This window comes from Paroedura picta, chromosome 9 (genome assembly GCF_049243985.1).
Source record: "Paroedura picta isolate Pp20150507F chromosome 9, Ppicta_v3.0, whole genome shotgun sequence".
In the NCBI taxonomy this organism is placed as follows: Eukaryota; Metazoa; Chordata; class Lepidosauria; order Squamata; family Gekkonidae; genus Paroedura; species Paroedura picta.
In genome coordinates, this window is record NC_135377.1 from 21,205,376 (window position 1) to 21,232,211 (window position 26,836).

The 26,836-nt window shown below is 42.5% G+C and overlaps 2 protein-coding genes and 1 non-coding gene across 3 annotated transcripts in view; 2 read left to right on the top strand and 1 right to left on the bottom strand.

The window, feature by feature from the left end:
• Positions 1-6,444: 6,444 nt before the first annotated feature.
• On the top strand, positions 6,445-11,421 carry RPL30 (ribosomal protein L30). The gene is made up of 5 exons (XM_077351832.1): positions 6,445-6,568; positions 6,673-6,723; positions 8,963-9,108; positions 10,133-10,263; positions 11,323-11,421. The coding sequence occupies exons 2-5, from the start codon at positions 6,703-6,705 to the stop codon at positions 11,370-11,372; spliced, it is 348 nt and encodes a 115-aa protein (XP_077207947.1). The 5' UTR covers positions 6,445-6,568; positions 6,673-6,702; the 3' UTR covers positions 11,373-11,421.
• LOC143845295 (small nucleolar RNA SNORA72) lies at positions 11,012-11,144 on the top strand. The gene has a single exon (XR_013234349.1). It is a non-coding gene; the product is annotated as a small nucleolar RNA SNORA72 (small nucleolar RNA).
• A 76-nt stretch (positions 11,422-11,497) lies between the features above and the next one.
• MATN2 (matrilin 2) overlaps positions 11,498-26,836 on the bottom strand; it is a 58,072-nt gene continuing 42,733 nt past the window's right edge. Inside the window, exons 15-20 of the mRNA XM_077351831.1 lie at positions 24,082-24,495; positions 20,303-20,455; positions 18,342-18,395; positions 17,260-17,370; positions 15,026-15,124; positions 11,498-13,628 (exon numbers count right to left, since the gene is read on the bottom strand). Coding sequence (XP_077207946.1) covers positions 13,576-13,628; positions 15,026-15,124; positions 17,260-17,370; positions 18,342-18,395; positions 20,303-20,455; positions 24,082-24,495 — 884 coding nt within the window. The 3' untranslated portion in view covers positions 11,498-13,575. The remainder of the gene's footprint in view (positions 13,629-15,025; positions 15,125-17,259; positions 17,371-18,341; positions 18,396-20,302; positions 20,456-24,081; positions 24,496-26,836) is intronic.

A 26,836-nucleotide genomic window follows, 5' to 3' on the forward strand; every position in this document is an offset into this window, starting at 1 on the left:
TGCATACAGATGCACAGTCTAAAACGAAGACTAACACAAAATTGTGTTTGTGCTGCCATTTAGATTAGGCCATTAGCTTCCATTACTTGTGTGAATTCACAGCTTCTATCAGGGGAGGCTCAATGTATGGGAACATACATTGTTAAACATCTCATGGAGCTAAATAAAATTGCTTGGTGAATAACCTTCCATTAGACTGGACTCGCTCTATGCAGGCCTGCCCTTAACCTTGATTCGGAAAATACAGCTGGCCCAGAATGCGCCAGGTTCCTCAAAGCAACACCGTGGAGGGCCCACATTTGGCCTATTCTCCAACAGCTATGCTGGCTTCCAGTCGAATTCCGGATCAGGCTTAAGGTTCTGGTAATCACCTTTAAGGCCGTATGTAGTCTGGGCCCAAAGTATCTGAGGAACCACCTTTCTGCCTACACCCCTCAAAGAGCTTTACGCTCTACTACTTCCAACTACTTGGTGGATCCCTGGCCCTAAGGAAGCTCGCTTGACCTCAACCAGAGCCAGAGCTTTCTTCATCCTGGCCCCAACCTGGTGGAACGAACTCCCAGAACAATTTCACAGGGCCTGCAAAAGGGAGCTCCTCTGCCAGGCATTTGGTTGAGGTCAACCTGAACAAATCATCTTCCATTGGCCCCCAAGCCTGCTTTCTATGAAAACCACCATCCAACCGATGGGCCGTCAGTATGCTGTAAAATTACTGTTCTCACCATTGTTCTACTGTTCTATTATCACCACTGTATTGTTACCGTTTACAACTATTGAGTTATCTCAGAAGCCATTAGGACAGTGGTTCTCAACCGCCACCACTCCGTGACCCTTACTGCAGGGGTGGGGTCTCATCGTTGTGTGTGCTCATACACATTCACGTGGCAGTGCTCATGCGCTCACGCCACCGTCACTCTCGCTGTAGGGGGCATGGAGAGGTGGCAGTATGCCTCTGGCCTCCTCCGCACCGCCTTGGAGCTTACCGAGGTGGCGCCGAGGAGCTCAGCATCACAGGAGAGGTGGTGGCAGTGGCCAGAGTGGGAAAGGTGGTAGGTTATAAGACTAGATTGTATCAATGTATATTGGGTCAATTGTCCATCTAGTCTATCCTGTCTCACACAGTTCCTCTGGATGGCCAACAACAGGGCAAAGATGCTGAGACCTCCACCTGGCCCAGGAAACCAGGGTTTAGACCCGAGTCATTGCTAGCCAATGACCACCCAAACGGATCAATGGTCAGGTGTGCTAGAAGGCAACTTTGTATGTTTTCAAACCTACACAAACACAGGACCTATTCTGAGTAAGCTGGACCTGGCACAAAACTTTAATATGTTCAATCTGACTATTTTTCCCCTGGATGCTAATGAACACCAATAGGTTATCACATTGAGAAGACATACCAAAGGAAAGTATCCTCATCCAAATTTGTTCCTGTCTTTTTCACTCCCAGGATTATCTTATGAAATGGTAATATTATCCGGAGAAAAATAACCAGTAAGCAAATGTAGCTACTTCATACCAGTCAAAAGGATTTGGCAAGCAGAGGCAAGAGAAGATGTAGCTAGAAAAGCAGCAACTGAAAAAATGGAGCAGAAACTTTCAGCCGTAGAGCTATAAAAGACGAGGTGGTGTTAACTTGACTCTCATAGTGCATCCTATTAAAGGTGGTTTCAGAGACTGGGATGCTGTATACTTCATTCCACCTTTCTCCCCATAATTCTCCTCTCCTCCATTTTATTGTCACAAGCTCACACCTTGAATAAAACTTAACTGGCCTTAAAGGTGCCATTGGACTCAAACTTTGTTCAGATCTTAGTCTAACATTTTAGTACAACACTCAGGGCTGGTTTATCCATTAACACATGTAGCACATGCTATGAACACCACACTTAGAATCATAGAGTTGGAAGGGATCTCCAGGGTCATCTAGTCCAACCCCCTGTACAATGCAGGAAATTCATAACTACCAGCCTACTTCCAGGGGCCCCATGCAGTGCCCCCCCCCATGGATCAGGGTGTAGCCTCTCTCCTCACCCCTTTTAGGACACTTGGAGTGATACCCCTTTCCACTGTGGGGGGCCCCTCTGCCCCCAGTCTGGCTGTTCCTGCCAGAGTTTTATTCTGCTGGTAGGACCCAAGCAGACCAACAACATCAGACTGGGATGCTATTGCCCCTTATGACACTATTTAAGGGCAGAGTAGGCATTTATAAGGGCTGACACTGGAGGACTGGTAGGGGTGGGGCTAAAGCATGTGTTCTGCTGAAACACATCATCTTCTTTGCAACAGTAATACCCATAATGTCAGCTGGACTTTGTAAGCATGTTCAGACTGTGCTCAGATAGACAATCCCGATTCAGGATTTTCTCTACAGTCCAGCAAACTTTCATCCCTTTCTCCACTGTTTTTTTAAAAACCTATTATTTGATTGGGTGGCTGAATGACAAGAAATGTGAGCGCCTATTCAGCAAATGTCTGCCTCATGAGTGTCCCGAATTCCTCATTGTAATGGCCTTGGAACAATGAGCTGAACTTGTTTTCCTGGCGATCAATGAATAGGAGAGTGCATGGGCCAGAGAAAATTGGATGAGCATGTTTACACATGCTTGAAATATGATTGTTATCCTAAAGCCCAGACTGCCACTTTGATTACGCATTGAGGGAAAACTAATGGATGAGGGTGCCATTACAGCATTCTAATAAAAGCGCTCTCAACTGTCTGATGTTCACAAGTGTTAACGTTTCTGCTGGGCCTTAGGATAGGCCAAAACCACCTTGGAAGATTTTAGAATATAGGATAAACCGAGGATATTGACCTTGATTAATCTAAACTAAGCTGAACTTAATGGGCCTCTTAATTCTGCCTAAAGAATCTCTATCATTACAATGGTTTAAGGGTCGCTTTACATTTTTGGGATCCAGCCATGGCCTTTTTAACATGTCCCCCCCGCCCTCCAGTTCTGACCTCATGCTGCTTTGAAATACCACCTGATTTCATCATGCATTGCTTTGCCTTTAGTTTTTGCTTCAGATTTTTTTTGTTGTTCCCTGCTCCCAAGTTATTTTGAGACCACTTTTATCATGGCCTTTCTATGGAAGAAGAGCTGCTTTCCCCACATGCACACACTTTTTACTACCCCAAGGAGTCTCAGAGTGCTTACAATCACCTTCCCTTCCTCTCCTCACAACCGACACCCTGAAAGGTAGGTGAGGCTGAGAGAAATCTGGGAGAACTGTGACTGGCCCAAGGTCACCCAGTTGACTGCATGTGTAGGAGTGGGGAATCAACCCGAATTCTTCAGATTAGAAGTTGCCATTCTTAACCACTACACCAAGCCAATTGTGAGTCACCTTTCCCCTCATACATCATGTTTCTGTTGGTTTTGCCTCACCAATTCCCACCCTCCTCCAGCCCACTTTTAGATGAATGGACAGTCACTGTCAGACCACCCCCTCACCTTCCTCCCCCGCCCTGAAGACATTTTGTTTATATTTTTTTATGTAATCCTTGTATAATTATATCGATCACATTGTAAAATGGGATCAGCCCTGCCACATTTCTGTTTATGATCCACATGTCCTTTTCAAACTCTGGCACTTTCTTTTTGGTGCCAGAAGTAGCCACCCCACTGGGGTTTTGTATTTTTGAAAAATATTGATGCTAAAATAACGCTATGGTGGTATATGGTTGTAATGATAGGATTAGCAGGCTCTCTGAATTCCCAACTTTCATTCTTTTAAAAAAGTAAATCTCTTGTTTATTCCCTTATGGAGAGATGCCTTTTCCTTTATATCTCCATTTTACACACAACTTCTAAAACTACAATGTTAAATTGAGACCAGGCACAACCAACAGCGAATGAAGGGCCCCCGCTCCCCCCCTCCCCCCATCTCCCCAGAACTCCACCAGCGCGCTCTGGACCTGTTGTGGTATTGCACCGTTCCATCGTTATATTATTTTATTATACTGTTATACTGTTACATTATTCTGTTACATGGTTACAACCACTGTTATTATTTACTGTATGTTTTAACGAAGACTGTTTCATGTATCGTTGATTAGTTTTAATGTAAACCGCCCTGAGCCTTCGGGGAGGGCGGTATATAAATCTAAATAAATAAATAAATAAATAAATAAATAAATAAATAAATAAATAAATTACTTTCTACTACATGGAACATTTTCGGGTTTACTGAATTTTTTAAAAAAGCTCCGTTACATCTATACCATCAGCATTCAGCAGAATCGTATTTATTTTATTTATCCCGCGTAATGCATTGCTTAATTTCAAAATAATGGGTCAAATATGCTTGGAACTTTCCTGCTGTGAACTGGAAGTTCTGTCCCTTACACCTTTTGAACCCCCATGTACTATGCTGCAAGTTCTGCATGCTAGAAATCCACAGCCTTATGCACCCTCCTCAAGTCCTTGCATTGTTTAATGTAGAGCCCCCCCCCCCCGAGGACAGCCATGGCCTGGAGAGGCCTCGGTGGGCATTCTTGGGGTGGGAGGTAGGAAGCGCTGGCAGGCACTCTGCAACTCTCCCACCCCCCGTGCCCTGAAAAGGCTTGCTAAGGCCTCCTTACCTAGGGAAGGCAGGGAAATGATGCTATTACTCAAGATAGGCAGAGAAAGGAAGCAATTACCCAACCAACTTCTTCCTCCTGCAGACAGAAATCTGGCACAGCAATTAAAGTTAGACAAGAAATGGTTCTCACTATTTACTGGTAGCTTCTGAGAGCCAGTTTGGTGTAGTGGTTAGGAGTGTGGACTTCTAATCTGGCATGCCAGGTTCGATTCTGCACTCCTCCACATGCAACCAGCTGGCTGACTTTGGGCTCACCACAGCACTGATAAAATTGTTCTGACCGAGCAGTGATATCAGGGCTCTCTCAGCCTCACCCACCCCACAGGGTGTTGTGGGGAGAGGAAAGGGAAGGCGAATGTAAGCCACTTTGAGCCTCCTTCGGGTAGGGAAAAGCAGCATATAAGAACCAACTCTTCTTCTTCTTCTAAATGCTCAGAATTCCTAACTGAAATCTGCCACTTATTTATCTCAAAATTTTAATGCCCTTTTTACCCAAATATGGTTCTCAAGGTGGCAAACATGAAAGCATTTGAACATTAAAACAGCCTTTAAAAAATAATATATAAAATAATCCAATAAAAACACATAAAGATACATCACCAAAACCAAGGTGGGGAGAGGAAAGGGGAAAGGCGACTGTAAGCCACTTTGAGCCTCCTTCGGGTTGAGAAAAACAGCATATAAGAACTCCTCCTCCTAACAGTATTGAGTTTCCATCCATTGGTAATAGACAGCGATAGGAGACAAACAAATCTCACCAGGGAGAGAGTTCCAAGGTTTTGGTGCCATAACCAAGAAGGCCCTTTCTCTTATTGCTACCTAGTCTATCCTCCGATGGCCGGGACACTTGAAGCAGGGCCTCCGAAGATGACTGGAGTAGATGGGTAAATCCATATGGAAGAAAACAGTCCTTAAGGTATGCAGGTTACAAGCTATATAGAGAATTAAAGGTCAATACCAGAATTCTGAATTGGATGCAGAAGCAAATTGGAAGTCATTGCACATAGGAAAAGACCTATTATCCACTAGTGTCGACACTCTGGTGGATAGGCATCATGGATATTCTGTACCAACTGTAGTTTCAGGACAGTCTTCAAGGTCAGCCCCCTGTAGAACACAGTCCAGTAATCTAATCTAGGTGTTAACAGGGCATGTATCACAGTGACACGATCTTTCTTGCCCAGCAAAAGCTGATGAAAGGAAGAAATGGATGGTAGTTAGGCTATGTAAAGCAAACACCAAAACATAGTGGTGGTAGACAGGAGTCTCAATATTTTTCATCCTTCTCCCGACACAGTGAGCAGCTGCTACTCAGAAGTTGCTCCTTTTATGTAAAAGGCATAGAGAAAATCAGGAATAGCAGGTTGTAAAAGGCCATGAAACACATGATGAGGTATGTAAGTGAAATATCAATAAAGGTTTAATCAATAAAAATTCTAGTTATGTTAACTAGTTTACGCCAGTAATAAATGGGAGACCTTCCAAGTTTTGGTAAATTAGTTAATTAGTTAAAAAGCCAGTTCCTTCTTTAAGGCTCTAGACCGCAACAGCCTACAGTGGAACAAAATAATGTTATTTTGAGGGTTTTTAATAAATAGTATTATTATTTAAGTTTGAGACCGCTTCTACCAGTAATTAAACTTTGTTCTGCTTCAGACCAAAAGCCTCGGCTTTTAAGATACGACTGATAACGGAGCGGGAAGCCTACATACAACTTCGACGTCCACACAGAAGCCGACTGCGCATGCCCGCCGCTCTCTATCCATCAACTGACCCCCCACTACCGGAGCCGGCGACCAATCCTCGTCCTATCAACTAATCCCCTGTGCGCATGCTCACCTCGATGAAAGGGCGGGGGACCTTTCCTCCTCTCGCGAGCGCAGCTGCGCGCCGTGAGTGGGGCGCGTGGGAAGGCGCGCTGCATTGTGGGAGCTCGCTCCTTTCCTCGTTGCCCGGCCATCTTGGAGGCGCCTCTCGGGTGAGCGGCTCTCCGGGGCTGGCGGTGGGGCGGGGGCTCGTGCGGGCGCGGGGTCGCCGGGATGCGGCCTTATGCCTGTTAACTCCTCTTCCTCCTTCCCCCAGGTAACAGCCGGCCGGACGTGAGCCGCAAGGATGGTGGCCGCCAAGAAGACGGTGAGTGGGAAAGGCCCGGGCGGAGCGAGCCTCGGCCGGCCGGAAGGAGTTCACGTGGCCGCTCGAGCGAGGCAGGAGGCTTCGTGAGCAGGAGAAGGAGCCGCTGCTGCCTGAAGAGAGGCCTGAGGAGCCTGCGGGACAGGGAGTCCCCGCGAGTTGGGTGCTCCTCAGCGGCCAGCAGGCTTTAAAGGGTGGCGAGATGCATCCAGGGAGGCCAGGCCCGTCAGTGGTTGCCAGCTGCGGGGACTAGAAGGACCCTTCATGCTCACAGGCCGCACGAGGGGGAGGAGGAGGTCTAGGCCTCCATTCCTTGTTTGCTGCTCTCTCCCCCATCTCCGCCACTGACATAGTGATGTGTGAAACAGGTTGCTGGATGAGGGGGACCACTGCTCTGGTCCTGCTGGACATATATCATGCTCTTATGGCATAAGGATATGTGAAATGGAAACTACGTTGTCAGATGTGTGGAGTGTATCTTTAGATGTAGCCTACCGGTGTAATTTAAAGCAGATGAGTAGCTGGAAATTGTAAGTTAAATAAGGTTGTGACATGTAAGAAACAGACTATGAAATATAAGGTTACAATAACCAAGTGGCTCTTCAGGTATTTAGATGTAGGAAGGAATTTACTCAGTCTTGGAGTACGGCTTGTTTGCAGCAATTCTTTGGAAATGCAGGATTTGTTTTTTTTCTGGAGTTGATGAATGTTTCAAGTGATTGTTTTTGTTTGTTTCTGTACAAGGGCTAGTGTAATATTCAGTGGACAGAAACATTGTATTCCTCTTTTGGTACCTGAGCTGAAAAAATATTATCCGAAGTTGTATGTGAGTGTCCTGCATAATGCAGAGGGTTGGACTGGATGACCCATGGGGTCCCTTCCAACTCTATGATTCTATGTATGTATTTATAGGGATGGGGGGGTCCTTTCCCCCCTCACATGTGAAAGATTGTCTGGTCTTCTAAAGTACTTTTTCAGACAGGTAACAATTAAACCATTGTTAGTCCCAATCTGCTTTAACCAAGGATCTGGGGCATAAAAGAAAATGCCCTGTATATGTAAATATAATTTGTTTATCTATACTTGGCAGGGCTGTTGTGCTGCAGATCAATCATATTATATGCACTAAAATCTGGATGTGAAGCTTGTACATGGTCCAGGCTTGTACATAGTGTATTTGCCTACTTTTGCTAACATTATTTAATTTTTTTGTAAACATGGTTTAAATGTTTAAATTACATATTTGAATCAGAATTTTCCCTATTTCGTTTAACTGGCTGGCAGGATGTCTTTTTAGTGCTTGGCAGCAGGAAAATAAAGACAAATTGGAATTAAAAATAATGTGGCTATTAGAGAGGTTCTTATGAATGTGTTGCATGCATCTGGAGTTATGTCATAGGGCAGGGGTGTCATGTGTGAGATGGAATTGGCCCATCTCAAGCTCTTTATCAAGCCAATGAGTAACTGGTCATTAACTTTATTTTGTAGACTAAGGAGGCTGTGCATTATGTCCCAGTGTTGATGCAGAACGGGTGATGCAAGTGGGAGGATAGGCATCATGGATATACTTTGAGGAAATATTGTAAGAGTATTAACATTTAAAACATGTTTGTATTTTGAGGCAAAAGTAATCTGGTCACTTGGATTTGCCTATGCCCTTTCTCCAGTACTTGGCAGTACATTTTATGGCACACATAGTGATGTTTATGTCAGATCTGCCCTCTTAACAAATGAGTTCAATACCTCTGTTTCAGAGGCCGTAAAACAGATCTGCAAGCGGTCCTGCTTGTTAGGAGGATGACAGGCAGATGGCACTGTTCACTTAAGGTTTTGGTACTATTGTAGTCCTAAGAGTGAAATAAACTTAATTCAAATTGGGCTTTTCAGCCAGTTTCATGTCATGGTATAAAGAAGTTGAATGTGGCATAGGATTTTTCATTTTTTAAAGCATAGTATTGTGACGGGGAGGAGACTATCATGACTATCTGGATATGAGTAATTGGAGTTTATAATTGCCTTAAATATTTCTGCATATCTTATTTGACAAGAAATAGTTCTGAAAATTGACGGTGGTTAGAATATTTTTTTAAAAACTAGTTTTCACTTGAGTTGGATGCTTTGGATTTTTCCTGTATATTATGGTTTTTAAAACTACTCAAACAGCTCTAGGTTTTTAAAACAAAATGGAGAGGTGATTTTAAAAGTTTTTTATATATAGACATCTTTTTGTGTCTTCTTACAGAAAAAGTCCCTAGAGTCCATCAACTCTAGGCTTCAGCTGGTTATGAAAAGTGGTAAATATGTACTGGGGTACAAACAGACTCTGAAAATGATCCGGCAGGGCAAAGCCAAGTTGGTCATCCTTGCCAACAACTGTCCAGCTCTGAGGTAAGTGAGCATCTACTTAAAACAGACTTCTTAAGTTCAAAGGATGTGTTATACTGATGCCTTAAGATAAGCTAATTTGCCACATGCCTAAAATATGATTTCTTAATCTTCAATACAACCCCTGGTTGTTGTTTTCTAGAAAAATTGGCTGGTTCACATGCACTATCAAATTATAGCATATTTAGGTTTGAAGCCATGTTAATGTAGCAGAGACAGAGTGATGTATACTACACAAAAGGCAACAATCTTTGGCAATTGAATCTTAAAAGAGGATTGTACTTGTTTAACTCTTACTCTAGGGATTTTCCCAAATTCTCACCAATGTGAAAGGAATGCTTCTTTCAGGATGAATTCAGTGAAACCTTTGCCCCCAGTACATCAAGGCTAGCATGATGTTTTCTTGTGACTTAGTACCTTAGCATCTGCTTGGCAAAAGATTGATTGTACTACTTCCAGATGAGATCAGGGCCCTGTGGGATTTAAAGTAGTTTACTATGGCCTGCAAGAAAGCTATTCTACTGGGCCTGTAGTTAAGGCATACAAAATACCACCAGTAGCTGGCTTCCCTACAAACATATACCATATACAGATACGGAAAGCTTACCATCTGTACACCATAAAATGAACAAGAGTGGCACTTTACCCCCTCCAGTCCACCCACATTAAAATAGAACTGAAGTTCCTAGAATTTTTAAATGTTTTATTGTTAAATTTTAAAATTCAACTGTTTTTGTTGTAGATGTTGTAAGTTGCCCTGAGCCTCTTGGAAAGGGAAGTGTAGAAATTAATTATAAATAAATGTATATGTAAAAGACAATTCTACTATGTGCTTATGCAAAACATTTATTTCAAGAGGAATGTATCTTGTTTAGGAGAGTAGAATAGTCAGTACCCTAATGTGCTGCTGGTAAAATTCGCAGGGCTGTATGACTGTAGCTTCCCTCCCAATTGTGTAGTTTGCTACATTTATTGCTCAAAGCCAAATTTCTAGCATGTGAGTCAATTAACTTGTTTATTTTCTCAGAAAATCAGAAATTGAGTACTATGCTATGTTGGCCAAAACTGGTGTGCACCACTATAGCGGCAACAACATCGAACTGGGTACAGCTTGTGGAAAGTACTACAGAGTATGTACGCTGGCCATCATTGACCCAGGTATGTAGATTGCCTTCTCAACTCAACTTATTTTAAGTTGGGTTACTGTTTACTTAAGTTTATTTTCTCACTGAGACCCAAGGAGCCTTACACTGGGTAGCTTGGCTCTGTCAGTATTGTTTGAAAGTGGTAGTGATTTCAGAATTCAGATCTTGACCACTTTCAAATCGGTATGCTTCAAAAGCAACAGCATACTTGTTGGCTTAGATTTAGCAGCATGGCCTTACTTATCCCATAGAACGCACTGGACTCCTGCAATACACTAGAATTGATTGTACGATTTCTGGATATGTGACTTGCACTTAATTAGTATTTTAACTTAGCTGGCAGTCTAAATTTATTAAAAGAAATAAAATGACTTCAAGGCTTAAATACATTTGCAGTCTATCAAGGTGAAATTGGCTTCCTTCAAAGTGCTTGAGATGAACTAGATACTTTAGGAAACATGTTTTAAAAAATCACTGCAGAGTATTCTGCTCTAATGAAAATCTGAATTCCAGGTGTTCTGGGTTGGGTTTCTGGCTTCTATAATTCTATGTGTCTCGGTAGTTCTAGAATGAGACAACTGGTAAACTAGTTAAGACTTTTATCAGAGCTTTTGTTATAGCTTTGAGATTTATTGAAAGGCACTTTGAATATTGAAAGGGGGACTGAGGACATAAGTTTTTCAAATACCATTTCTGAATCAATATTTTCCTTTGTATAGGCCAGGTAAGATTCTCATTGTGGTACCTGAAAAGCACAAACTCTGCGAATATTCTCGCTGTCCTGACCGTCCAGTGGTCACGGCAGGCTAGACATTCGCTATAGCAACACTATGCAGTGTGTCCCCAGGGCTAGTTTGCCTCCCTAGCTCTGGTTTTTAACTGCTAGTGATATTCTGGAATAATGTATGCTAATTGGGAGTGTACAACTGTTTTGTAACATTGTAAAATTTTTGAATGAGTGGGACTTGTCTAGTGTGGGTAACTTTTAAAGATATTGTACTTGAATTTTATACAGGTGAATAAATCTTTAATCTAACCTTGATATTAAAATATTGATTTTTTTTCTCAACAGGTGATTCTGACATCATTAGAAGCATGCCAGAACAAACCAGTGAGAAGTAATATTGGAAAATGTTCATTTTTTGTGTAATAAAAACTGGTTACAAATCTATTGCTAATATGAGTTTTCATAAATTGGATATGAGGAGACACCTTAAAATCAAAATAAGAATACATAATCTATTTGCAACCAGTTGTCTGAAGTACACAAATGCCTCGCATGTTACATAATTTTAATCAAGAAATTCACGTAATTTGGAGATTCTTAATAGTTCCAAGCATTCCAGGTCACACAGACTGTATAATTAGCATCCCCTGAGGATACGGAGTACTATTTAGACACATTGCCTCTGTTGGTTGTGCCTCTTAATTGGAACAGCAGAAAATGTCTGGCTTTACACAAAAGTCTAGTTATTTGGAAGAGACAAAGGGAAGGAAAGTGTTAAATTGAATGTGAGAATACATGTGTATTATTCAGTTCTGAATCAATAACCAAAAGAAACTTTAAGTCAACCTTGAGGGATCACCTCTCTGCCTACACCCCTCAAAGAGCCTTGTGCTCCTCCTGGTGGTCCCTGGCCCCAAGGAAGCCAGCCTGACCAGGGCCAGAGCCTTCTCCATCCTGGCTCCCAGCTGGTGGAAAAAGCTCCCAGAGATCAGGACCCTGCCGGAACAGTCCTACAAGGCCTGCAAAAGGGAGCTCCTCTGCCAGGCATTTGGTTGAGGTCAGCCTGAACCACTACTTCCCATTTGGCCCCCAAGCCTGCCTACGACAACCACCACTACACATTTCTTCTGCAGTTTGCCATGCTTACTGGTGTGAAACTCCCAAAAAGTTTGTGGATGGGGACAGATTAGGTTCTGCTCTAAGAGCAACTGATGGGAGCTGATGGAATGTTGTAAGAGTGGCTGAATTAAACTGTGATGGAAGACCAGCTTAAGGCAGAATCTCTAATGCCTGAATAGGGGAGTAGAATTCAAAAATTCAACTTAAAAGAAACTTCAGAAGATTCATTACCTTCAATGTTATGTTCAAATCATAAATAAAAGTTAACTCCTTGTTTATGGTCTCAGGGAAAGAAGCAAGCCCCCATGCGCACATCTTCTCTATATAACTATATAAGGAAATGAATAAATGGTGGCAGGGTGCAAGTGCCACACTGTTTTAGTCCGCATCCCAATAGGTCTGTGCACAGCCTGAGAGAGGGGTGATTATTAAAGGGGATTGGTGATGTCTCAGAGAGATGGGACTGATGGCTCTGTTTTAAGAGGGCAGTGCATTGTGATGGCTTGACCCATCCTGTAACCCTGAGGCTGTGGAGGGTGATAGAAACTCCCGAGCAAATGGAAAAGGTTATCGCAATTTGTGGTGCAAGGCTTTCCTTTGAAGAAGCCATGCTGATTTTCTTTCAGCAGCCTTTGGTCTTCAGGGTGCTTAATTCCCTCTTTACAGTTTCAACTAATTTACCTGGAACAGACGTTAAGCTTCTGGCCTGCAATTCTTGGATGCCCCCTGGACCCCTTTTTAAGAACTGGAATGCCTTCTGCTACTTTCTAAGTAATCTGGCATGGAAGTTAATTTTAACAATGAGTTACTTGTTGACAGAAGAACAATTTCACCTTGGCTGTATGCCACCTGGATTGTCAGTTTGTCTACTAGTCCTAGAAATTAATTTTCAATCATATCATTTTGACTCGGTTCTTCAGGCTCTTCCCAAAACTGCGACTCTTGCCCTGGTTTATGGCCTGCAATTTCCAGAGTGAGAACAGATGCACAGAATTTATTCAGTTTCCCTTTGGTCTCCCCATTTACCGTAAGCAATTATTTTTGTAATCCAAATGGCCAACTGGTTTCCTTCTGAAACTTTTTTTGTCATCTCATATATATATGAGATGCTTGCCTTATTGTCAACTTGCATTTTGTCAGAACATGATTGTGGATATCGTCCCACTTTTTACAGCAGCTTCAATGAAGTTGCTCTATTTTGCAGGTCTTTTTCAAAATGCTCACAGCACTATTTTAGTTTCTATTGTTCATTAAAAGCACCAGTTTATTATATTACATAGCTTATTTCAATGAAAACAACTGTATAAAACACTGGATCATACATTCTCTATCTGCCATCAACACAAAAATGGAGTCTGGTAAATTGTTGAAATACCGGAGCCATAAATTTCTCTCTTCTCCTAGGAGCGCACAAGGCCTTTGATACATTATTTTCCTATGTATAAATGTACAGCACAACATACTTCTGTTGAGTGTTCTTCAGTATCTTAATCTGTTTTCCAGGGCTTCCATTCTTTTTGTCATCTTGTCTAGTAAGCATTCATTAAGGAAACGCATAGGCCATTTCATGCATAATTTTGCATAGTGATGTAAAATCTTGCAGTTTATTTCTGTCAGTGTAAAAGAACTTCTGGCAGAGGAGTAGATTTTTGCTGTCTTCCCTTTATCCCATTGCAGGACCTCCCCCACCCCTGTAATGCTTAACATTATTTCTGGGAGTCTCCCTGAACCCCAGGACAAGGTTTTGGGGCATGTGGGAACTACAGTGGTGGGATGGAAGTTTTATTCCATAAACTCAGTTCATGAATCATTGGAACTACGTAGGGCTTTAAGGCAGGCTATACATTTTTATCAGGACTACCAAGGTGGCTAAAAACAGTACTATAAAAATTCATAAAATCAAAACTATATATTTCTGCCTGGTGCAGGAAAAAAGTAGATGTAGTCATCCCACTGAATGTTTGGCAACCATACTAGTGACAAGTGTGTTTGTTCTAGCTTAGCTGGGTTCCTGGCAAGAGTAAGAAGCAGCAGAGACATTGGGATGCGTCACACTTAAATGTTGTCAGCTGTTCAATGCACAGCTCTTCTGCAGCAGCTGAGCAACTGAAGTCGTTACCTAGTGTCTGTGACAGCTGCCAGTGTCAGTGAGTTCTGACATTTCTTAAAGATAGGTTCTGTGTTTTTAGTAATTGCTCAAGGTCATCCATTGGAACTTTGAAAAGGAAAGTAAACAATACAAAGCTTGGCGTCTGAAGATTGCAGTTAGAGAGAAGCTGGGATTCATACCGTCACTACCAACCTTTGTACACTGGCAGAGCCAGTGATGTATTTAAGCCTGTGGACTACAAATCAGGCTCCTATATTGTACCAGAAACACGCTACTACTGAAGTAAGCAGGAAGGCACCTGAAAGAGTGCAAAACAGGTACTGTGCTTTCTAGTCTATTGGTTTTCATTAGTTGTTCCCCCTTACTCCTCGGTATGTTTATGACAGTACATGGTGATTGTGCACATCATGTCCATTTTCCTATTCAAAGTCCCCCTTACTTCAAACGTACAAGGTGATTATTGGGGAAAGACTTCCCTGGTGTGATAAGTTTTCTGATCCTACTCAAGGTGTCCAGGAATGCCACAGAGCTAACAAATCCGCCTGGGACTCCAAGTTTCTAGAGGGAGCTCTTGCACTTTCAAATATATATTTCTTAATGTCAGACACCTGCGTGGTTGCGCCCGCTGTCACGCCGCTGCCGGCACCGCCCTCCCCCCCCGCGGCGCGGCGCTGGCTGCGCCCGGACGGAACGGTCGCTTCGGCGGCCGAATCGCACAACCCTAGTCAGACTATTTCCTTATTAGAATGAGTTTGATTTTTTAAATCAAAGAACCTAAGAATTCACTGTAATAGGAACATGCATGCAGAAAAAGGATATGTTGTCTTGTCAGTTTTTTGACTTCGGCATTTGCCAAATTCTGGAATGTAATAAGGTTTTCACATTTGCACAGATCCTTCTTGTCTTCTGCAGGATTACCTGGACAGTAAGTATAAGATATTCATAACACACAAATGAAGGAAATCAAATCATCCTTAAAATAAGACTGTTAAATCTAACCTATGAACTGGCATTAAAGTAGTCAACAATATAGTATGCTGGAAACTGAAGGAAAAAATAAGGATTTTTTTCCATGATTTAATTTCGCACATACATTTAGCACATTTAATCGGAAGTCCAGCACTTTTGCTGCAATAGCAATGAGTTGTGCAGAATGGCAGACAGAATGCTGCAGCAGGGCAGGATATGCAGGCAGGAGAAACTGCATCCATTATACACCCATTTATCTCACCATTCCAGCTCATAATTCTCCCCTTGTTCCTTTTCAGTCTGTGAGGTAGGTTACTCTTTAAAAAAGGGAGTGGCCCCAGGTCACCCAGTGGATTTCCATGGCACGAGTGGGGATTTGAATGCTAGGTTGACACTAGCACACCATTGATGGTGTCACAAGTGTGCCAGCTACATATTCAGAGAAAAGACTCTTGTGAGCAACAGCAAATCCCCCATGCACACACCCCAAGATCAAGACCACTATTTGTTGAAGCTAATGCTGCATGCTTAGTTAATCTAACGCTTAAATAATGCCTTCAGATTTGACTCAGATTCAGAATGTTCATATTGAAGAGGGATGTAGTAGACAAACTGGAGCGTGTCCAGAGGAGGGCAACAAATATGGTGAGGGGTTTGGAGACCAAGACGTATGAGGAAAGGTTGGGGGAGTGTGGTCTGTTTGGCCTGGAGAGGCGATGACTGAGAGGGGATCTGATAACCATCTTCATGTATTTAAAAAGGGTGCCATATAGAGGATGGAGCAGAGTTGTTCTCTCTTGCCCCAGAGGGATGGACCAGAACCATGAGATGAAATTAATGCAAAAGAAATTCCATCTAAACATTCGGAAGGAGTTCCTGACAGAAGGGTTTCTCAGTGGAACAGGCTTCCTTGGGAGGTGGTGGGTTCTCCATCTTTGGAAATTTTTAAACAGAGGCTGGATAGCCATCTGACAGAGAGGCTGATTCTGTGAAGGTTCAAGAGGGGGGCAGGTTACAGTGGATGAGCGATAGGGTCCTGCATAGATAGTGCAGGGGGTACGACTAGATGACCCAGGAGGTCCCTTACAGCTGTATGATTCTATGATTCTACTGGCTACAGGAGAGAAACTGCAGTGCACAGGCAAAGAAATAGGAAACTGCCAAACATCTGTCAAACCATGAAACTGCACAAAAGCCACACAGGTCAGTGAGAAGCAGTCTAGTGCAATAGTCAGGTTTCCTCCCTAGTTACAATGCTCGGCTGCTTCTCCACAACACCATTGTCTGGACGTTTCCCCATCGGGTTTTGTTGGTGTTACAGAAAATTGTCTCAATCCTGATTTGGTATAACATTTCCCAACTATTATATTCAAAAACTGGATTGAGGCAAGTGTATAAACTTCCATGCCCTCCCATCTACATCTGATGCCATTTTCCCTCCCCCTCTTAATACACACCTCCTGCCAGCAAGCTTTTTCCTGTTCTTTAAAAAAATATCAATAATAATTATATTGTTGTGTTTTTCAAACATAATGGTGATATACGAACTGCGGAGTAAAAGAATAATGTTAAAAGGCAGATTTAAACTGCGGGAAATAAGCTTGTCTGATATCAAATCAACCACCAGGGGGGAGTGAGGCAAGTGCAGAATAGACACCCCCCCCCCAAAAAAAGAAACAGAAACTTTGTTGCTATCAAGTCACAGCTGACTTATGGCAAAGCCCTAGGGATTTCAAGGCAAGTGATACATTAGGAGGTTTGTTCAACTAGCTACTAGAATAAGAATGTGGGAAAAGCCCTGTAAATGGGAAAGTTCCACTCACATCCTTGGGTCACCTTCGGCCTGCCAGTGATTCGCAATCTAACTTCCCATTTAATTAGGATAAAACGGAGAAGGAAACCCACGTTTGCATTCCTGAGTTTACTGCCATAAGTACAGGATAAAAATGAGATCAGCCAAATGAAAAAACACTGACATTTCCATAACACTGGAAAATCCAAGGAGGTGGCTAATACCAGTACACGTGCTAGATGATGAATACCAGTACAAAATATTAACCTGAGAAGAAGACAAACAGATTTACCTGAAACTAGTGTTGATCGCAAATGTTTTTCTTCAAAAAGATATTTGTGGTGGACTGCAAAATTGGAACAGGCAAGAACATCTTTGATTTCTAGCGTAGCTGCTTCAGGTTCTGCAGAGGAAGCCACACAGAAAAAGGTGGAGTTAGAATGGTTACCAAACCCTCTCTGTTACATAGTATACAATATCTTATTGCAATTCAGCACTTTCCATCCCACTTTTCCACTCAACTAGGGCAGTGAACAGTTAAGAAGGCAGTGAACAGTTAAGAAGACATTGAAAACTAAATGCCAGGAGAGAGAAAACAAAACAATTTAACAAAAATATACTGGCAGGAGGATCAGTTAGAGCAGGGGTAGTCAACCTGTGGTCCTCCAGATGTTCATGGACTACAATTTCCACGAGCCCCTGCCAGCAAATGCTGGCAGGGGCTCATGGGAATTATAGTCCATGAACATCTGGAGGACCACAGGCTGACTACCCCTGAGTTAAAGAACACCAAACAAAAGAGTGAGGATAGAGATAGAGGGGGACAGACAAATCTCCCTGGTGAGGGAATGCCACAATTCTGGTGCCACAACCGAGAAGGCCGTTTTGTGGGTTGTGGCATGAATACCCAAAACAAAGATTATCATAATGGACAGGTCGGTTTATATGAGAACAGGTGGCCCTTTAGGTTCACAAGCTACTTTAAAGTAATTTAGCAAAAGGGATCAAACTACTATAGCATCTTTCTGAAAGGTTTTTTAGCATGGAAACAATATATATCCTTTATAATATTTTTAGGCTATGGTTTGTTGATACTGTAGCAGGGCTTTAGCTGTAACAAGTTAATGTAAAAAAAATCCCTATACTATATGAACAAATGTATCAAATCATGAAAACTGTTTCAAAAGTTTCATACATGTTGCTGTTCAAAACTTGGGTGGATTTGCATCTGGACATTTGTGACAAACCCATGGACAATATTACAATGAATAATATTGTTTTACTTTCCCTGGAGAAGAAACAGTATAAAAATGCATAGTCAATGATCAGCTGAACTGGAAACCCAACATACTACATAGGCTGAAAATATCAAACCTTCAGTATATGAATCCATTAATCCTTCTGGTAAACCCTGGTGGTACTTCAGAGCTAGAAGAAACATTGTCAAAAAGAAGACAGTTCAACAGTAGCATTTGCAGCAGATGTCAATGATACATGTCATCATGAAGGTACAAAAGCAAAATCAATAGTTCAAGCAAAGTTTGCAATAATCATTGCCTTAAGCAGAAATAATCCTCAAAAAAAGATTGTTTCTGTTAGTGTGGTTTATACTTTCCCAGGTTCCTGGCATTCAGACTTAAGCATATGTGCATCTAAACAAATCTAAGTTGGAAGCCTAGAGATTTTGACATCAGCAATATTTGTGTTCTTCTACTGGCCAAGTGTGATCACACACAGCAACTTTGGACCAGTGAAGCAACTGCTGGGAGTGGAAAAATTAAACATCTGAATATATCCCTAAAAGTCTGGAAGTGATGTCTTTGTTAATTCGTGACCTTGCAGTCACAATTGACTCACTGGACTCTGACCTGTTCTCTTGAACAATGGATTTCCCTTTGGACTTGGGGCTGCATGTGTATCTTAACTGCTGTACGAACTTTGGGATTTTGAGTGCCTCTGTCTGCCTGCTGTGTCTCTGCAATCAGGACTGTTATGCTGGGATAGGGAGATGCTTCCTCTCAGCCTAGGAATTTCTATAAACTAACTCCTAGCCTCTGCTGAGAAAGAAAATCATTGACAATATTGAGACCAGAATTCCCTGGGTTGATCAGCAAGAATGGTGTCTCTGCCTGGTGCTTTTATGTATGGGCAGAGCAGAGTAGGAGAAAAAGAAGAGGACACAGTGTGAAATGGACTGTCCTTCACTCCATTTCACCTCTCGATTTTCCAAGAGGTGGACCATTTCAGTTAATTTAAAAAGTATGCACGGAATGGAAATGCATGGAATTCCAAAATCTATGCAAACTTAGTTACATCTACGACTCCTACTCAAGTTCCATCTGATTACATTAAGGATGTTTTAGTACAGGGCTAGTCAATCTGTGGTCCTCCAGATATTCATGGACTACAATTCCCATGAGCCCCTGCCAGCAAATGCTGGCAGGGGCTCATGGGAATTGTAGTCCATGAACATCTGGAGGACCACAGGTTGACTACCCCTGTTTTAGTATATGACAGTAAGAAGAGCAACTGATTATCTCCAAGATTTCTTCTGTTATGTATGAATGTTGTTTATGAATGCAGCAGATAATCTGAAATGCTTTTTGAAAATACATCCCAAACAATGCAGGTTTTACATTCTCATTAGAAGCTGATCTGCAAGTATAAGGGTGTTTAGTCTTGCTGCTGGGGAGGAGGGGTGAGGAAACAATAATTTTAAGAACACTTGGAAGGCTAGACCCATGGATTATACAACTGGAATGAAATGCTATGACTTCATAAGTGTTGTTTCTACATATGTCTATTTCTTCTGTTCTAAATGTTGCTGTGCATGAAACAAGTCCGTACAAGTGTTTTTATTTACTGCCATGCTGTTTAGAGGTCCAGCTTGCTTCAACAGCTTTCTTCCCATCTCAAATGTGACTAATTCTAACCCACTAGGCTGTCCTAAGAGAAAACTGTATCTCAGAACATTTCCATACGGTGTTTCTAAAGGAACACAGAATGATGTTTTCCAGTTTACTTTTACTGATCTTGCTGCAGCTTATACAAAGGGGAGGGCGTTACCAGTCCTTCTGGGGTTTTGTAATTGCAGATTTCATACATGACTTATTCAACTGGCAGAAGTAGTACAAATGATTATATATGTCCTTGGCCTTAGAATAAAGTTATACAGTCCCCAAGTGACAAACAGCTGAAATATTATTCGTCCCAGTGGTTTATTGCTCAGCATGTTTCACACGTATCCCTGTGATTCTGCAGATGTTCAGACCAAACGGTCAGCTTGCTTGTGATGGGTCCCAAATATTCTGTCTGCACTAAACTTAACTTTATACCTTCACAGATTCTTTTTTGGAGCTTTTCTCTTATTCCTTCCATGGCGCTAAAATCCTCAGCATAGAAAAGATGTTTGTCAGGAGGGTCAGAAGCAATTTGTCGCAATTCTTCTTCAATTGCTTTTCCTACTCCGATAGCGTACATGGTGATTCCTAAGAAAGAAATTGACTGATATTATGACGATAGTGTGATGATATAAGACACACGTCAGTATTGCTACATGACCGTTTTTACTTCTGAAAGGTAATTCGGGAGAGGGGAGAAAGCTTGGTTTGGATTTTTTTTGGAGAACGTAAGCAGGTTGAGGGAATCTGTGGTCCAAATTATTTTGTATTGCTTATTTCCTACTATTCTTACACCAGATCCAGACTTGCTTAATTTTAATAATGTTGCTGTGTCAGGGGCCTTCCAAACATGCTCTGCTACCCAATTTTAAATTGGCATGGAAGCTGACTAAAAACAATTCCACCCAAACAACATCTTTTAAAAAACAAAACAATGTATGCAAAGGCCATAATCCCAAGAATGTCAGTTGTACTTGTTTAAGAAGAAGAAGAAGAGTTGGTTCTTATATGCCGCTTTTCCCTACCCGAAGGAGGCTCAAAGCGGCTTACAGTCGCCTTCCCTTTCCCCTCCCCACAACAGACACCCTGTGGAGTGGGTGAGGCTGAGAGATCCCTGATATCACTGCCCGGTCAGAACAGTTTTATCAGTGCCGTGGCGAGCCCAAGGTCACCCAGCTGGTTGCATGTGGGGGAGTGCAGAATCGAACCTGGCATGCCAGATTAGAAGTCCGCACTCCTAACCACTGCACCAAACTGGCTCTCTTGATTTAACTGAAATCAACAGAAGACAGTGAAATTCAAAGGGAAGAACCATCCTGTTTTTTTTACTGTTGAAAAAGGCAGGAAGGATTTCCTCTTCGTCATGAGATGAAAAGATCACGGGAGGACAAGAGTCACGTGGAAAGGGGGCTGCAGTAAGAACAGACAGGATAGATCAAATGGAAAAACTGGCTGGATCCAACCTTCTGTTTCCTCTGTGTAATTTTATTAAGGATTCTATCATTCATTCCTAAAGACAGATAGATGCAAAATCCATCTTTAAGGGGATTATTGTCACTGAAGAAGTCTTCAAATATATCTAAAGACAGCTGCTGTTTTCAGTTTCCTTATCCCAGTGGAAACCCTGGGGAAGGGTGTGTGCATTCAGCAATAACATGCATGTCTACTACCTTCTTCCCCATTGCTTCTGTTCCAGGAAAACTAACAACGTAAGCCCTTTTCGTCCTGAATTCCTTCGTTATAAATTATCTATCCAGCCTTGTATTTTGCCCGGAGAAAAACCACAGCTCCTATTCCAGGGATTTGTTTTATTTTCATGAATGAACCATTCATAATGGAAACTGTTCTTTAAGCAACTATTACAAAATCCTCAAAATGAAATATTCAGGAGCCAAATGCACAGTCAGCATAACTCTGCTGGCTGCTGTGGGGTTGAGCTACCTTCTGGTAGTCATTCTGGCATAATCGGCATATTTATCAAATGTGGGAAAAGGAGCAGTGCAGGCCACGTTTAACGCATAACTTTACCGCAAACCTTTTGATGTAAACCTAGGCTTGGCAATTCTTCAGTCCCACAAAGTGGCTCAACATAGGCTAGATTTTTCAATGTACAAAAGGATGCTGCTAGTCTCAGGCATCCTTTTACAGCCTGTGGCAGATGGGACATTGGACTTATAGGGAAATTCCCTGGTGGGCTGAAGCCGTTGAGTATGATTCCCGCCCCCCCCCCCAAACACCTTTCCTGGTGCCTGCTAAGTAATTTTAGAAAGTAAGTGGGGCTGGGGACGGGACTTCAAGTACTTCAAGTACAACGATATAGGCTAGATATCAGGAAAAAGTTTTTCACAGTCAGAGTAGTTCAGCAGTGGAATAGGCTGCCTAAGGAGGTGGTGAGCGCCCCCTCACTGGAAGTCTTCAAGCAAAGGTTGGATACACACTTTTCTTGGATGCTTTAGGATGCTTAGGGCTAATCCTGCGTTGAGCAGGGGGTTGGACTAGATGGTCTGTATGGCCCCTTCCAACTCTATGATTCTATGACTCCTGCCCAGCAGGGCTCCTGATTGGCTGAGCAGATTACAATAATATTTTGGCAGCAGCTGTTCCTATGTTGTTAGTTTTATGCTTTCTCTCACTCCTCTTTTCTGGTGTATTTTATAAAATTGTTTCTCTGGTCTCCTGTTCTTAGGCTTCCTTTGTGCGTTTGTGGTTGGCTGCATCGCTGGTGGTGGCCATTTTATTGGCTGGCTCTCCCTTCAAAGGCATCCGTTTTGTGGTTGTGTCTGTCATCCTGTTTCAGAATCCCAAAGTGCTTGGGGAACCCTGTCTTAAAGAGCCTCTGGCAAGTCAGAAGCAAGCACAGCTAGCTGAGCTTTAGCAGCTCACAAGCTCCTTGGCTCGGCTGCTTCAGCCGCAACACTGACCTTCCTATACCATGGCCAGTTTGTGGGACGAGGCAGTGGGTGACCTTGATGGCCATTGCTGATACCAGTTAGGTCTGTGGTAAGAGGCTCCTTCACAACTGCCTTGAAAAACTGCAGGGACCTCTCAACTTGGCTTACTTCCCATTCTGCCCCGGTTAAAGCCCTCCAAATGCGCACAGTTCATCATTGGCAAGGAATCCATGTGCCTCCATATTCTCAGTGCCTAAGTAGACCTACAATGTATATTGCAAATAGCATTTGCAACTTAAAACCTCAGAGGTTTCAGACAGCAGCAGCCAGGTCAGAATTTTTTCCTTTGAGGAAATAAATTATTCTACTTTTCCTTTCCGCTTCCTTACTCCTTGGGTCACAATCCAAAGAGCTCCATATGCCAGGGCTTGTGTATATCCAGCAGGATTTACTAAAAACAGCCACCAGGCATACTGCCTTGAAACTGATCTGATACCTCCTCCCTCAAATAGAATGCTGGGGAGTTCAAAAAGAAAAGTTAGGAATCCTATAAAACACAAGAAATCAGAAGCCTGATTCTTCATATTTTAGCTCTGCTGTCTGTAAATATCTACTTCAACAGTTCCCTTCCCACTTTTGTTCTGGGATATATTGTTCCAGGATATGTCAACTTCTTTGAATTTGAATAGTCTTAAAAATCAATAAATTAGTGACAGACCTTTAAATCCAAGTGCGTACTGCCACTTTCAAAAACTGGGTGTTTGTTTTCTTGATAATTTCTGGTAACTCTACAAAGGTTTTCTAAATGCAGACCTTTGATTGGGTAAAGGAGATGAGCTGGGAGTTTGTGGCTGCAATTTTGTCTAATACCTTAACCCCACCCCACCCCGACATGTTCTCTCTCTAACACACACACATGCTGTCCGGGTTTGAATCTGCACTCCCCCACATGCAGCCAGCTCGGTGACCTTGGGCTCGCCACAGCACTGATAAAGCTGTTCTGACCGAGCAGTGATATCAGGGCTCTCAAAAATACCCAAATGATATCAGGGCTCACCCACCCCACAGGGTGTCTTTTGAGGGGAGAGGAAAGAGAAGGCAAATGTAAATCGCTTTGAGCCTCCTTCAGGTAGAGAAAAGCGGCATCTAACAACCAACTCTTTTATAAGTGCCACATGTATATATTTATACTTTAATTGATCGTCTTTTTTCCCTAGCAACAGCTGCAAAACCACTTTATGGATTGAGGGCTGGAACCAGCTTTTCAGAAAGTTTCTTATTGGCAACTTAAATCTGGTAGTTCTAAGTCAATATCCAACTTACCACTGTGCTTTGCTTTAGCAGCCCATTCGGAAACGTCATCTTGGGCCCGTCCGTCTGTAAACACCACAGCCACTCTGGGCACCTTTGCTGAGAATCGCCTGGCCCCTTCTGCTTCAGTGAAGCTCCTCTCTGTCATTTGCTTCAGGGCAAGTCCTGTCATGGAGCCTTTCCCCATATATTTCATTTGAGAAACGGCTTTTATCATGTCTTTGGCTGTGCTGAATTGTTTCAGTGTAAATTCGGTGCGAACCTCAGTAGAATACTGCAGCAAGCCAACATGTGCCGCTTTGGGGGATATTGTAAGGAAGTCCAGGATTCCAGTTACAAATTCCTTGACTATTTCAAAGTTATTCTCTCCTAGACTTTTTGATCCATCTATCACAAAAACCAGGTCAACTGGGCCTTCAGTACATTCTGTATTTTTTTTAAATGAAAAAGGAGGGAAAGAAATATATACTTTATATGAAAACCTGGTTAAGGAATATTAAAAATACCAAAATGAAATATTTTCCTTATATAATCATGTGAACAAAAAGCATATTATGCTATTGTACAAATTATATGCCAGTGGCAAGTAGATCAGAAGGCAGTCAAATTTGAAGACATCATGGAGATCTTAAAATGCAGAGGTAGTTTCCTTAAACCAACTGTGAAGAGGTGAGATATAAATTTATTTTTATTTATTTATAGTTTAATTTTTAACCTGCCACTCCCATTGACAGGCTCGTGGTGACTAACAACATTAAAACCCACAATAAAATCCCCTTACCACATAAAATCCTAGAACAGTACATATTGGTGGCGACTAACCCCCCCCCATCCCAACCCTGCTCATAGCAGACATATAACACCTCGAGGGGGGAAGGGGTTATAGGGAGCAGCATTAATCCTATTCACTAATTACATAGTTGCAGCTAGGTATATTGGCTTGGACCCTAAGCCAGTTAGTATAATGGTTAAAGAATGGCCCACTCTAAACTGGAGAACTGGGTTTGATTCCACACCCCTCCACATGCAGCCAGCTAGGTAAATTTGGCATAGTAAGAGTTCTCTTAAAGCTGTTCTCACAGAGCAGTTTCCCAGATCTCTCAGCCCCACCTACCTCACAGGGTGTCTGTTGTAAGGAGAGGAAGAGAAAGATATTTGTTTATAAGCCACCCTAGAACTCCTTTAGATAGGGAAAAGTACGGTATAGAAAAACAGCTCTTCTCTCCTTAAATACAGAGATAGTTTCCTTAAACAGATTTTGGAGAGGTGGAGTATAGATTGCCTAATTACATAGTTGCAGTTAGGTACGCTGGCTTGGATCCTGGTCACACTGTTGCAGCAATGACCTCTTTCTGCCCAATAACCCAGGAGCAGCATGGCAAGTGATGGGGGATCACCAACCAGTCATCTCTCTGCTCAGGATAAGTATGCAACCCTCAGCATGCATACTCAGAAACAAACACCAGTGGGTTGAATGGGATTTACCCCCTAGAAAGAGTGATTAGGACTGCAGACTTACAATTCCACTCTAAGTAGGGTTATATCCATCTTAAGTCCATTGAAGCCAATGGACTTAGAAAGATGTAGCTCCTGAAAAGTGAACAGGAGGGATATGTAATCCATACCCTTGGATGCTGCATGTGCCATTTCAGAATTAAAATGCAATAAAATCCCTCATCCCATTTTCTAGGAAAGAACATGGTCATACCGAAAGAGAAGAGACAGCACATTTGGTCAGCATTATGAGAATTGCTTGAAAGGAATGGAATCTATGACTTGAAAGTAGAGCACAGTTGAAGCTTTGAAAATGCTCATGTTGCAGAATTCTTAATTCCATTAACTGAAAGTGCCAATAAATAGATGTATTTCAATTCATAAGGCCAGTAATGGCAGCCTGATCCCACCACTTCACTTAGCAAATTGAAATATTTATGCCCCACCTTTCATTTTGGCTCCAGTTTGATGTCCTCCTACTGTCTAAGACAGGGATTCCCACCCAGGGTTCCATGACCCCCCCCCCATCCCCTGCCTTAATGGACTTGGGAACTAGCTGCTTCCATTGCTCACCCTCCTTGCTCCTGAGTATGAGTGAATTCTCTTGTGGTTTTTCTGCTAGGAAGGGGGTTGAGTCTACCCACTTACTCCCAGCTTAAACCACCTTCGGTCTCTCCCCCTCCCATAGTCCTCCTTGAGCCTGCCTGTAAACACGGGTCGTGACATCACTTCCAATGACATGTCACTTCCGGTGTGTGTGTGTGTGTGTGTGTGGCAGGAAGGCGTAGCCAGCTGACATCACTTCCAGTGCTCCTTCAAGTCTGAAAAATTATTTCAGAGGCTCCTACATGGTCAAAAGGTTGAAAAAGGCTGGTCTAAGGCGTCTCCCTCCAACTTAAGTGGCTCTTCCATTGGAGGATGGACCCATCTCATTATTCCAAACACATTTTCTGTCTTTCCAATATGATTTCACAATTTCAGGTCTCGTAAACACTTTTGCATACAGTATCTGGATCTGCAAGACTCAGACCCAGGAGCAGACTTTGAGGATAACAAAGACAGGCCGAAGGCAACACTCAGGGAAAATCAGGATCTCAGGTGTCACTTGCCACCCCAGACTTCCCCTGAATGTATTTATATACCACCTCCTCCCCAAAAAGTGGGGCTCAAAGCAGATCACAGAAGTATAAAAACAGAAGTAATATAGTTGAAATGGTACAAGATACAGAGTATAGAAAGAAAACAATTTATAACTGGTAGTGGTGGAAGAAAT

Excerpts from the sequence above, each read along its gene's own strand:
- RPL30 (XM_077351832.1), top strand. The coding sequence starts at position 6,703 with ATGGTGGCCGCCAAGAAGACG. Across the intron at positions 6,724-8,962 it reads TGGTGGCCGCCAAGAAGACG|AAAAAGTCCCTAGAGTCCAT; the intron begins GTGAGTGGGAAA and ends GTCTTCTTACAG. Across the intron at positions 9,109-10,132 it reads AACAACTGTCCAGCTCTGAG|AAAATCAGAAATTGAGTACT; the intron begins GTAAGTGAGCAT and ends TTATTTTCTCAG.